We start from the raw sequence: 12,707 nt of genomic DNA, 5'->3' as shown, positions 1-12,707 counted from the left end.
TGAGAAATCAGAGCGTATTCTTACTGGCTGTCCTTTGTAAGTAACTTTTTGTTTTTCCTGTGCTGCTTTCAGGATTCTTTCTTTGTCTTTGGTTTTGATGAGTTTGATGATGATATATCTTGGTGATTTTCTTTTGGTGTCTATCCTGTTTGGGGTTTGTTGGACTTCCTGAATGGATATATTCTCATCTTTCATCATATCAGGGAAGTTCTTTTCCAACAAATCTTGGACAGTTTTCTCAGTGGTTTTCTTTTTCTCTTCCTGCTACGGAATTCGAATTACATGTAGGTTATTTCTTTTGATGGTAACCCACATTAACTAACCTTAGGCTTTCTTCATTTTGTTTTGATCTTTTTTCTGAGTGACCCTTTCCAAAGAAGTATTTAGGTATTTGTCTTCAATCCCATTAATTCTGTCTTCCATTGATTCTATTCTACTCCTTTGTCCTTTCAATGTGTTATCTAGTTCTGAAAATTTAGTATTAATCTTCTGGATTTCTATCTGTAGATTTTGTATCATATCTAATTTTTCATTTATTTTGTCATTTTGTTCTTGTATTGTCTTCCAAGATTGTTCTAGAGTTTTGTCTGTGTTTTCCTTAATTTTGCCTGTGTTTTCCTTGATCTGTCCCTCAGTCCTTTGAAGATACCTAAGTATAATTCTTTTGAATTCCTTATCAGGGAGTTCTAATGCTGGTTCTTCCTCAGGGATGTGTTCTGAGTCTGTATTCTGCTCCCTTGTTTCTCCTGCTTTATCTTGCTTCTGTGTGGACTGTAATGGTCTGTTGTCTCCGACACATTTTGCTATATTTAGATCTCTGTTAACTGTTTGTGAAGAGCAGCTAAGGGTGAGTCAGGCTTTTTTTTGGTGGTCATTTGTCATTGGCCAGTGGTGGAAAAGGCAGTGCTGGCTCCCATTCAGTAAGTGGAACTGCAGAAGGTGTAGGTATAGTTGCATTGTATGGGCACTGTTGCTATTACTCACTGTGTTAGATGAAAACAACAATTGAAAAACCATCAAAAAAGTAAAAGCAAGTGGCCAAAAACACACTGTATAAACACACAGAAATAATCACCAATAAAAGAAAAAAGAAAAGAAAAAAACTTGCAATATCTGAGGAGAGGGCAACAAGAGAGAAAAGGTAGAGTAGGAGAGTGATGAAGAAAAAAATGGGAAAAATGTAAAAAGAAAAACAAGGAATGTGGTTAACCATGAGAATGAAAAAAAAAAAAAAAAATGGGAACCAGGAAGAGGGAAGAGAGAAAAAGCTGAAAACTAGAACCTGGATAGGGAAGAATAAAAAAAAAAAAAAAGAAAAGGGACGATAATAATAATAATTTTAAAACAGACAAAAATAATCAAACAGGAAAAAAAATCTTGGCAGGGTGGGGCAGGGCACCTAGGCTTTGTCTGAGCACACAGACTAGGATGGGATTTCTGCCAGCCCAGAAAGTGGATGGGAGTGAGGGATAGCAGCACCTCCATTCAACAAGAGAGTGTGTGGTCTAAGAATAACAAGAGGAATATTGCACCTTTCCAGTTGTTCGTGTCCGGAATATCCTTGTGGTTCCCAGCAGGTGGAGCCTATTCTTAAGTCTCAGCAATGTGGGAGAATGATGTCACTTTAAATAGCAAAATGGGTGAAACACTTGTAAACATTCAAAATGGCTGCACCCTCTGGACAGCCAAAAGTCCACAGCTCAGCCCTTCTCCCTCTTCACTGCTTCCCCTTTTATTCATCAGCCACCAGTGTAGTCCTTCATGCAGCCCCTGGCTAGCAGGGCCAATTCTTAGGTTAATTCTTAGGTCTTAACACCACTTGGCAATATCCAAGCTGTCCATGCCATCAGGATCACTAACAGACTGCAGCTCTGTATGTCTCATTTTATGTTGTTTCATGCAGGTTCTTCTACTAGTTGGAGTTTAGTCCACTTCTATATGCTTCCCTTCAAAGCTCAGGGCTCCAGGATTATCTTCTGTATCTGTTATTAGTTCCCCTTTTCTTTGTTGAAGAGGGTCTGTGTGTTTCTCTGCCTATTCTGCCATCTTACTGGAACTCTGATCAAAAGCACAGTTGTTTTTGACAATGTATGGATTTACAGCAAGTTCTCATTTAAGAGCCATTAACAATTGATGTGTTCAAACTGAAGGTTGCTCAATATGATTGAAAAGCAATAGAATTTGTGAGATAAAGATGACCCCCAAACAATCAGGGGAAAAAAAAAAAAAGCAACAAATTAAAAATTTCCAAAGGGATAAATACACGTATAAAACCAAAAACCAAACTCACTGCCATTGAATCAATTCTGATTCATAGCAACCCCCATTGGGTTTCTGAAGTGGTAAATCTTTATGGAAGTAGATTGCCCCATCTTCCTTCCACAGAGCGGCTAGTGGATTTGAACCACAAACTTTCTGGTTAGCTCAAATGCCTTAAGCACTGCACCACTAGAGCTCCTTATATATGTATATTGTTGTGCTGTGCCGTCAAGTTGGACCTGACTCATAGTGATCCCTCTTTATAAATACCTGGTTGATAAAGGTTAAGAAAAATCATATGAAGTAATGGAAATATACCCTCTGTTTAAAAGATACTGGGCAACATTTTATTCTTTTACACATAAGGTTGCCATGAGTCAGAGCAGACTTGATGGCAACTGATAAGACAACATCTTTAAGCCATGGTTAGATGTTTTTTGGAGGGGGACAGAAGGGTTATTGTACTGGATTTAATTTAACTAAGAGGAAGATGAATTTGTATTTCTGATTATTTATGGTTTAACAATGGTTATAGCTTGCCAAATAAATAAATAATGCTGGCAGATCATTTGGGATTAAAAGTTAGCACCTGAATATCCAGGTATACAGATATTGGAGAGTTGGAAGTTTAATGTAAAATTTGAAGACTTTCTTGGAATATATCTGAAGTCATCCAATTCAGCCTATTTTGTTTCCTATGAGTTGTTGCCAAAATTATTATTCTGAAATATTTTGGAGGTCATAAGTGTTTTCATATAACATACATAAGACCAAAACTTAACAATTAAGTCTAGGTAAAGGCCAAGTCCAGAGTGAAATACATACCACTCACCCCACTATGACATCAATAACTCATACCCTGGAGTCTTGAAGGGTAACAGGGTCACTTACCATGGAGGGTGCATACACGAAAGAGGAATTTACTTTCTATTGCCTTTAGATCAACAAATTTCTCAACCTGGAAAACCAGACTGCCATCTCCACTGATCTCCTCTAGCTGAGTTCTATTGGCACCAAACACCCCCACAGAGAGGATGATCACACCTTCGTTCCGAAGTGCTATAGCAGGTTCTCTCACACTATACGGTGATTCTCCATCCGTGATGAGGATGAGAAATTTTTTTACATTAGGACGAGCTCCCTTGGTGGGGGTGAGGTATTCAGCTACAAAAGTCAGTGCCTTTCCTGTCAGAGTGTTTTGATTGATAAGAGACATCATGTCTATTGCATCAGAAATTTCTTTGTGCGTGAAGTATTTGTTAAGTGGGAACTCTTCCTTGCTATCAGTACTGAACTGAACAACACCAATTTGGGCTTTGTTTGGACCAATTTGGATCTTAGCTAGCAGATTTTTCATGAAATCTTTCATGATCTTGTAATTGTCAACTCCGATACTTGAAGAACTGTCCACCAGAAACATGATGTCAGCCTTCATGTCTTCACATCCTGCATGTTATTAAAAAAAAACAGAAATGAATGACTTTGGCATGACTATTACAATATGTAGAAACATTAAGCAAACATAAATGTATGAATCAGAAAACAAAAATTATCTCAAGCCTTTGAACATTTTATTTGCTTCTTTAGTAGAAGTCTACAGAAGATCGTTGAAGTTAATCTGAGGAGCTTTAAAGAAGAAATGCAATGTCCACAGTGTGTATTCATTCATTCATTTATCATTTATTCATAATTCAGTCATTCATAATTCTTGAGGGTATACGAAATGCCAAGCATCAGTTCTTGTGTTAGATGCAGTGGTGACCCAGTAAAGAATCAGACCACTAGTATTCAATTCTCTGCATCCACAGGAGATATATAGCAAATATGTTGTCTCTTTGTCATGTATCTCTTTTGTCTTAGCCCTTTGTCCTTCTGTCTATTATCTCTGAAAACCCTCTTACCAAGCCCTCCCTCAACATCCACATAGTCTATCCCATATTATTTAAAAATAAACAAGTAGTATTGGACATAAACAAAACAAACACACTGGCCTCAAGTCAGATCTGACTCATAGCGATCTCTCCTTGAGTTTCTGAAGCAATATCACCATGGACGTAGATCGCCCAAGCTTCCTTCTGAGGAGTGGTTGGTAGAAGAATAAAAAGACATTAATTATTTTTTTTAATAACTGCATAGTGCCTAAGGCGTTTGACTGCTAACCAGAAGACTGGTGGGTTTGAACCACCAGCCACTCCTTGGAAGGAAGACTGGGCAATCTACTTCCTTAGAGATACTGCCTCAGAAACCCAAGGAGGGGTGGTTATGAGTTGCAATCTACTCCACGGCAGTGACTTTGGTTTTTGGCTTTTGTTTTGTGTAAGGTCATACCTCTTACCCACCAGGAGGCACTAAAACCACCACTTTAAGACCCTAACTCCCCAGAAGCCATCTTGAAAATCATGACTAGGGAGGCCACAGAGCATGTCTGTGGTCTTGGCACAGTACCACTGCTGTGAAGTGTGGAAGACTCTCTTTCATGTAACACATGTAAAAGTAATAGAATTTAACATGTTTAATGGTTTAGTGGTCACAGGGTCCATCCATCTCCTTGTATCTATTTACACAGGTTGCTTCTTGTTCCCTAGTATCTGTTCTTCCATTCTTCTATGGTAATAAAGTTCCAGGAAGGCAGATGGTTGCCCAGTTAAAGACTACATTTTCCAGCCTCTCTTGAGGCTAGATGTGGCCATGTGACTAAGATAGATATGACCAGGGGTAATTTGGATACTCTGGGTCTTACCATTAAAACAATTGAGTGTGATGGTTCTTTCTCCCTTTCCAGTGGAGAAGGAGATGAGTTAAAAATTATCTCAAGCTTTTGAACATTTTATTTGCTTCTTTAGTAGAAGTCTACAGAAGATTGTTGGAGTTTATCTGAGGAGCTTTAAAGAAGAAACACAATGTCCACAGTGGAAAGGGAGATGAGAACTGCAGTTTCCACACTTTGACCTAAAGATGTATGCTATCTGCTGAGAATGAAACAGCCTTTCTACTAGACCTGGACTATTATGTAAGAGAGAAATAATATTCTGCATTGTTGAAACCATTGTAGATTGGGTTTTTTTGTTGTAGTAGCTTAACCTTCCTACTGACCAGTCCTCTGGTTTTCACTCCATCTGATTCGACTCTGAGACCAGTGGTTTTTCTCCCTCCCAAGCCTCAGCTCCTTGTTTATCTGCCTCTCTATTCACCACCTTTTGGCTCATTTCCTTGATGACAACTTGTGACAATTTTCACACTGATAACTGAACCACAAGAGAGGTGCTGCAACTCCTCACATTGGTCCTGGGCTTTCATCTCAGAATGGACTTGAGATACAAGCAACTTTATGCTTCCTGAAATTATTTTACTTTTCCTGATGTCAACTCCAGGAAACATTCTCTCTCACTGCTGCTGAGTCAGATCCAACTCATAGCGACCCCTCCTTGGGTTTCCAAGGTGGTATCACTATGGAAATAGATTGCCCAACCTTCCTTCCTGGGAGTGGCTGATGGGTTTGAATCACCAGCCTTCTGGTTAGCAGTCAAATGCCTTAGGCACTACACTGCCATTGGGGACCTTTAAATCTCTTCTTTCTAAAACATCCTGAAAACTCCCCTGAACAGGAAGAAAAATCAGCAAAATTATGATTTAGGATTTTCTTACGAATGCTAGTTACTTGTTTATTAATAATTTATTTCTATTTTTAAGAGGCTCAGAGAAAATTCAAACCCATTTCACTTTCCAAAACAAAACCAAACTCACTGCCATCCAGTCGAACCCGACTCATAGTAACCCCTCCTTGGGTTTCCGAGGCAGTATCACTACAGAAGTAGATTGCCCAACCTTCCTTCCAAGGAGTGGCTGGTGGGTTTGAACTACCAGCCTTCTGGTTAGCAGTCCAATGCCTTAGGCACTATGCTACCAGAGCTCCTACATTTCACTTTAGTTAGTTCAAAATAAGTTTGAGTCTCTTCCTTTCCTCATCAATGAACACATGAACCAACTTCTGTGTCAGGTACTTCTCTAAGAGCTCCACATGCATCAGAACTGCTAACTTCACCATAAGCTTACAAACAAGGAAACCAAGCCAGGTAGATAGTAAATAAGTTAGTCAAGGTTCACAGCTGGTAAAGCGGGTTTGAACCTTAAGCCTTTGACTCCTACATCTTTATTCTAACCAGTAAGCTAACATATCTCTCAGAAGACAGCATTTTTATGTGCTAATATGGGCAATCAACACATTCTACCTTGACTTCATGGGTGACTAGGAATCCCTGGATGGTGCGTAGAGTTAAGCTCTCAACTATTAACTGAAAGTTTGGTGGATTCTCATTTTATAGATGAGGAAGTTTGAGAGTCAAGCATGAAAGTGAGTTAAACCCTTAAATATCTAAATCCAGAGCCCATTTTCTTTCCAAACTACTCATCTGCCTTCCTTGCATGCAGGTGTGTGCACACACACGGAATAGAATCTCTTACACTCCACAGCAGTGGGCTTTGCTAAGGTCCTACATTTTTAGCCATTTTCTTACTGTCTTAAAGAGATTCTCCAATGTTGAGAATTGATCTTAAAGTGTGGGGCTTAATCTCTTCACAGTGATAAAGTGAGTTATCTACAAAAAACAAGTTTGCCAGACCACTTACTATATCTGTGCCTTGTCTCAACCTGGTTGTGAGTCTGCCTGAAGCAATTAATGATGAAATGCAGAGAATAAAACCATTTTTGTTTTGCTTACCTTTGTCAGTGCAGATGCCATGAACAACTTCATTTTTTATGCTTTTTAAAGAGTCAAAGTTCTGCCCATAGCTAACCCGTTCTTCTTTCCCAGCAATTTCTAGCAGTTCTGTCTTAACGGCCTGCCCAATGCCAACTGCATAGATGGTGATCCCTTCAGCCCTTAGTCTCTCTGCAGGTTCCAGGACTTTGTCTGCAGACTGGCCATCAGTCAGCACGATAAGGTAGGAGGGAACTCCAGATGGCCGCTGCTCCCTTCCCGCCTTTATTATTGGCAGCATAAATTGCAGGGCTTCCCCCGTGCAAGTTCCACCTCCTCGTTGCTTGATGTTAAAAATAGCCTTCTTTAAATCAATATCATTAGAATAGATACCAATAGCAAATTCCTCTGTACTGCCATCTGAGTACTGCACAGCTCCAACTCGGATTTTGTCTGGGCCAATGACAAACATTTCTGTCACTGCAGACATAAATGTCTTGATTTCCTGAAACTGTTCTAGCTCGATGCTGCCTGAGCCATCAATGAGGAAATAGAAATCAGCCTCATAAGTGTCCACACAGCCTGGAAAGAAAAAAAAGAGGAAAGTGGAAAGTGCATTCTCTGTTCTCTGGGGAGAACTGAGCAAGAGGGTTTGTGGAGGAACATGAGAGGCGGTGGAGGTTGTAGACTGAGGACTCTTCATGTCAGCATAGAGCCTGTACAGACCATTGAACACATGCATGCCCATTGTTTGCAACAACCTTATGAGGACACTGAAGAAGAGTAATGCATAGTGGTTTGCATAAGGTCACACAGCCTGTAAGTTAAAGAGTAATGATCAAATCCCCAATTCTCCAAGCTCTAAGTTGAATAGTTTTTCTTAAAACCTACCTTCTTAGACAGTTCATGCTTTATCTTTCCCTGAGAAATGGGATGGGGTAGATGACCTTTTATTCTTATTGTCCCAACCACCTCTTCTTCCCAGAGAAGAAAGAGTGATATACTTAAAACCAAAATCAAATCATATTACTCTTCTCCTTAAATAATTTATCACTGTGTTTAGAATTTCAACATCCCAAATTGGCTTATTCTCTGGCCCTATCACATCAAACCTCTTCACACCAAACCCTGTGCTCCAAGTATAATGGGCTTCTCTCTGTTCTCAGAATGTGCTTCAGGGCCTTTGTACTTGCCTTCCTCTCTTCCTAGAATTTTCCTTCCTACATACCCAGATATGTGCATGGCTGATTCCTTCTCATAACGGGTGTGTCAACTCAAATGCCAGTTCTTCATAAGACGTTCTCTACCCCTCCAGTTGAAACACTTCAGTCACTGTCTATCCTATTACCCTGTTCATTTTCTTCATGGCATCCATTACTTTCTGAAATTATCTTACTCATTTGTTCATGAGCACAGCCCATCCTCTACTACAGGATGGCAGCTCCATAAGACCAGAGACTTTGTCTAATTCTCTGTTTCTGCCCAGCACCCAGTCTGTCACATTATAAGAGTTCAATAATTTTTTTTAAAGGAATAAACTCTTGATGTTCCTTTTTTTTGTCAAGCAGATTCTATTTTAAAAAAAGAATACACAACCTTTCTTAAAAGTCTGTTTATTACTCTATCTCACCATTTATCCAAATTTGGTGGGAAGAATAGCATATTTTTAAAGTTTACTTTCTTTACACAATTAACCGATTTAGTATATGAATCTTTAAACTACAAGATAGTTTAGTTATTTCAGAATTATTATCTTTCTTGATAATGTTTTGGCAATTTATAGCTCTTGACACTACTTAAGGGAATTGTTCCTTAAGAAACCATAAATACTGGGAATAAATTTGACTCTGGGGATTAAACCATGAAATTAACACATTATATGTATTATATTTTGCTTATAAAAATAAGCAAAGTTATCTGAAAAAGACAGGGTTAATCTCAGGTCAGCAAAATGTAAAAGTAACCAGATTAATTTATCTACATAACTAATAAATAAACATTAGGTGCCCAGCAGAAGGAAGGAGGTGTAATCTCTAGAATGGCTCTGTAGAATTGAACTAACGTTACTTTCATGAGACTTTGCTTATCATCTTTGTCTTCCTGGTCCCATCTCCTCACTTCTCTACCACTGTTTGTTTTTTTTCCTGGGAGTACTACCTATAACATAAATTTCACATGAATCATTATCTGGCATCAACTCCAGAAGAACCCAACATAAGTCAGATACTGTGACAGTGAATGTTATGTCTCAACTTGACTAGGCTATGGTTCCCATTGATTTTGCCAAACAGTAGACTAGTTCCTGTTCCATAATGTAATCTAATGCAATGTAATGTAATCACCTTCCATCATGTAACACAGTGTCATCAGTCAGTTGAAAGAGGCATTCCTTAGGATGTGGTCTTCCTTCAAACTATAAAGAGGTACTTGGGAAGAACTCACTCTTTTTCTCTCAACTCTGTATGTACTCCCCTGTTACTGACCTATGGATGTAAACCTGCAGAAGTCTCCATCCTGCTGCCTGACTTACAGGTTTTGGACTTGCTCCCACAGTTGTGTGAGCCAGTCCCTTGAAGTAAATCTCCATCTATCTATCTATCTATGTATACATTCACTGTTTCTCTTTCTCTAGAAAACTCTAACTAAGACATATACCAATATTTGAGAGCTACTGAATTAATAAGGAGACAATCATTGAGGTGTTTTGGAAGATAACAATTCTTGCATGGTCCTTACCATAGTTTTGGTCCTATACTTTCCCATTTAGAATTTCTATAATGACAATATTGTTCTTTGTCACATCATTGCAAAGTCCCTGACAGATACCAGGATTTATGTCTTTCCTATGCATGCCCTGAACAGTTGGTACTAGACCGAAGTGGCTGCCATTCTGAGGTAGTTTCCTATGAGTCTTTCAGGAGGTGACAGGGGACTTGTTTCTTGCTGCTGCTTTCCAATGTACATTTGCCAGACCAAATCCAGGGCTGCCCTGGGAGGCGTTCACAAGCCTGCCATCAAATGGTTTATTTGAGTTTAAAATTAGCCTCTAATATAATTGTAAGATTCTAATCCTTTTCATTGTGAGTGCTTCCAAATTCCATTTCCAATTGTTTGGAAGCATTTTATATACAGAGGAAATGTGTGAAGATATCAGATTTCTGTCACAAAGTGTCTTGGCATATAGTTTTGAAAAGAACTCGGTAAATTATAGCAGATTCACAAAGCATCTTAAGTAGGATATACATCATAAGAATGATGGAAGGAAAATAATGAAAAAGATCAAGATGCAAGAAAATAATCATGGATGTGCATAAAGATGTAAATATAAGGATGAAACTGACAAGACTTTTATAAAAGCAAAACACTGGAAATAACCTGTATGTCTAGCAATTCAGAGTATATTAAATGAATTATGGTACATCCATACAATGCAATATAATACCCAGCTTCAAAAGAATGTTGTAGAAAAATATTTAAGGAAATGGACAAAAGTTCATGATCTATGGTTGATAGAAAAGCAAGTAATGTGGATATACTGGTTATCCCAATATCCATTCCCTCCTTCTATCACAACTGAATCAAATAAAGAATACATTTCATTTCCCAGCTCCCATTTTTCCAACTAGGTGTGACATGTGACTAAATTCTATTTCTTTTATCTGGGTATTGTTGGCCTCTTGGTGCAGTGATTAAGCACTTGGTTGTTAACTGAAGGTCGGTGTTTCAAACTCACCAGTCATTCCACAGGAGAAAGACGTGTCAGTCTGCTTCCATAAAGATTACAGCATAGGAAACTCTACAGGCACAGTTCTACTCTGTTCTACAGGGTCACTATGACTTGGGATTGATCCAATACAGTAGGTTATTTTTTGGATTTGTGGTTGCTTATGGCAAACTGGGTCAAGCCCTGTAGCCAAATGGCCAATGGGATGTAAGCAGAAATGGTACATGTAACTTCTTGGAAGAATCCTTGAAGGAAAGGAGGTATATGCATGCCCTTTCCCTTCTCTTTTATCTTTCTTTCTTGTTGGATATGAATATGATGCTGGGGCAGTTATCTTGGACCATGAGGTGATCCTGAGAATAAAGGCCACAAATAGCAAAAAACAAAATTAAATTACAGAAACAAGTCACTGACAATGTGATGTACCACACCAGTACCACTTAACTACCTCTGAAATTGTTTGTGAAACAGACAAAATAATTCTATTTTGGTTTCTTCTGTTAGTCACAGCCAAATGTAATTGTAATGAATATAAACTACCCAATTGTATATGTCTGCACTGTCTAGTATGGTAACCACTAGTCACATGTGGCTATTAAAATTAAAACTAGAATAAATTAAAATTAAATAAAATTTTAAATTCATTTCCTTAGTTACATCACACCAGCCACATTTAATTACTCAGTGGCTACATATGGTTAGTGGCTATGTTACTGAACAGCACAGATACAAAACATTTCCATTATCACAGAAAGTTCTATTGGACAGCGGTGATATATCCAATGTGATGACATTTTTTTTAAAAAAAATGTGTGCATGTGTGTGCCTGAGTGGAGAAAGAAACAAGACAGACAGGTAGAGAGAGAGAGTCAGACAAGCAATGGGATATAAAGAAATAAATGTAAAGAATGTTATGTGAGAAGGTTATAGGCAATTTTATTTTCTTCTTTATGTTTATGCACAATATTAAAATATTCTATACTTAAGACATATGACTTTTTAAAATAGTTTATTGAGGTATAATTTACATACTTTAAAATTCATCCTCTGTAAGTGTATTTATCATTCAATGAATTTTGTAAATTGACACAATTGTGTGACATCACCAAAATCCAGTTTTAGAACACTTCCATAACTCCAAAAATTGCCCTTATTCATTTGCAGTCAGTTTTCACTCCCATCTCACCCCAACCATTCTTACTACTTCTATAAGACAAGTACTTTTAAAAACATACCAGTTTTATCAAGGTCCACTTGTTCAGCCCGTATAGAAATGTGGGACCATATTTCATTCTGGAGCTTTTTCAGGAACTTCTTACTATATGTTTCCAAGTCTGCATAGGAATTCAGCTTGGAAATTGTCTGTTCTGGAGGGTAAGACACTATTTCTTGTAACTGGGTATTGTTGGCCCCTTCGATGCTCATGGCAAACATGGTCACACCCTCCTGTCGAAGTTTCAGTGCAGCCTCACGCACCTCATCATCTGATGGTCTGTGGGTGACCAGGACTGCAACTTGAGGAACTCCTTGGGCTCTTCTGCTACCACTTGACTCTGAAAAGGCTTCTCTCCTCATCTTCTCAATGGCAGCACCGGCATTGGATTTCTCAGGCCGGACAGAAAGCTTCTGGATTTGCTGCTGAAATTGAGACTGGGTTGTGCTTGATTTCAGAAAAGAAATAGTCTCTGCTCTGTCACTGTAACTCATCAGCCCAAGACGCATGCAGTTATAGCTCACATCCACAGAGGTGGTGATATTCTTCAGGAATCTCTGCAGGTACCTTAAATTTTGTGTGGTGCCAAGCGACTCATCTATCAAGAACACAAGGTCAGCAAGTGAATCTCTCTGACAGTCCATGGGCATTAGAACTGTGGAGACATAAAAGGTATGAGGATTAATATAAACCACTGGCTCAGAAGGTGGAAAGTACTTTACAGATTGTCAAAAGGCATTACTGAAAATATAAGTAGTCAAGACAGATGTAGTTAGTATTGATTGTTGACCTCTAGTAGATTGGAACGAAAGAT

At 38.6% G+C, this 12,707-nt stretch overlaps 1 protein-coding gene across 1 annotated transcript in view; it reads right to left on the bottom strand.

Annotated features, from left to right (window-relative positions):
• The window catches only part of COL6A5 (collagen type VI alpha 5 chain), a 135,925-nt gene that overhangs the window by 101,560 nt on the left and 21,658 nt on the right, over positions 1–12,707 (bottom strand). Inside the window, exons 4-6 of the mRNA XM_007936816.2 lie at positions 11,916–12,548; positions 6,978–7,538; positions 3,151–3,705 (exon numbers count right to left, since the gene is read on the bottom strand). Coding sequence (XP_007935007.2) covers positions 3,151–3,705; positions 6,978–7,538; positions 11,916–12,548 — 1,749 coding nt within the window. The remainder of the gene's footprint in view (positions 1–3,150; positions 3,706–6,977; positions 7,539–11,915; positions 12,549–12,707) is intronic.

The sequence above is a fragment of the Orycteropus afer genome, unplaced genomic scaffold (genome assembly GCF_000298275.1).
Source record: "Orycteropus afer afer isolate SDZICR_OR568_19922 unplaced genomic scaffold, OryAfe1.0 scaffold00003, whole genome shotgun sequence".
Taxonomy (NCBI): Eukaryota; Metazoa; Chordata; class Mammalia; order Tubulidentata; family Orycteropodidae; genus Orycteropus; species Orycteropus afer.
This window is presented reverse-complemented; position numbering and strand designations above follow the sequence as displayed.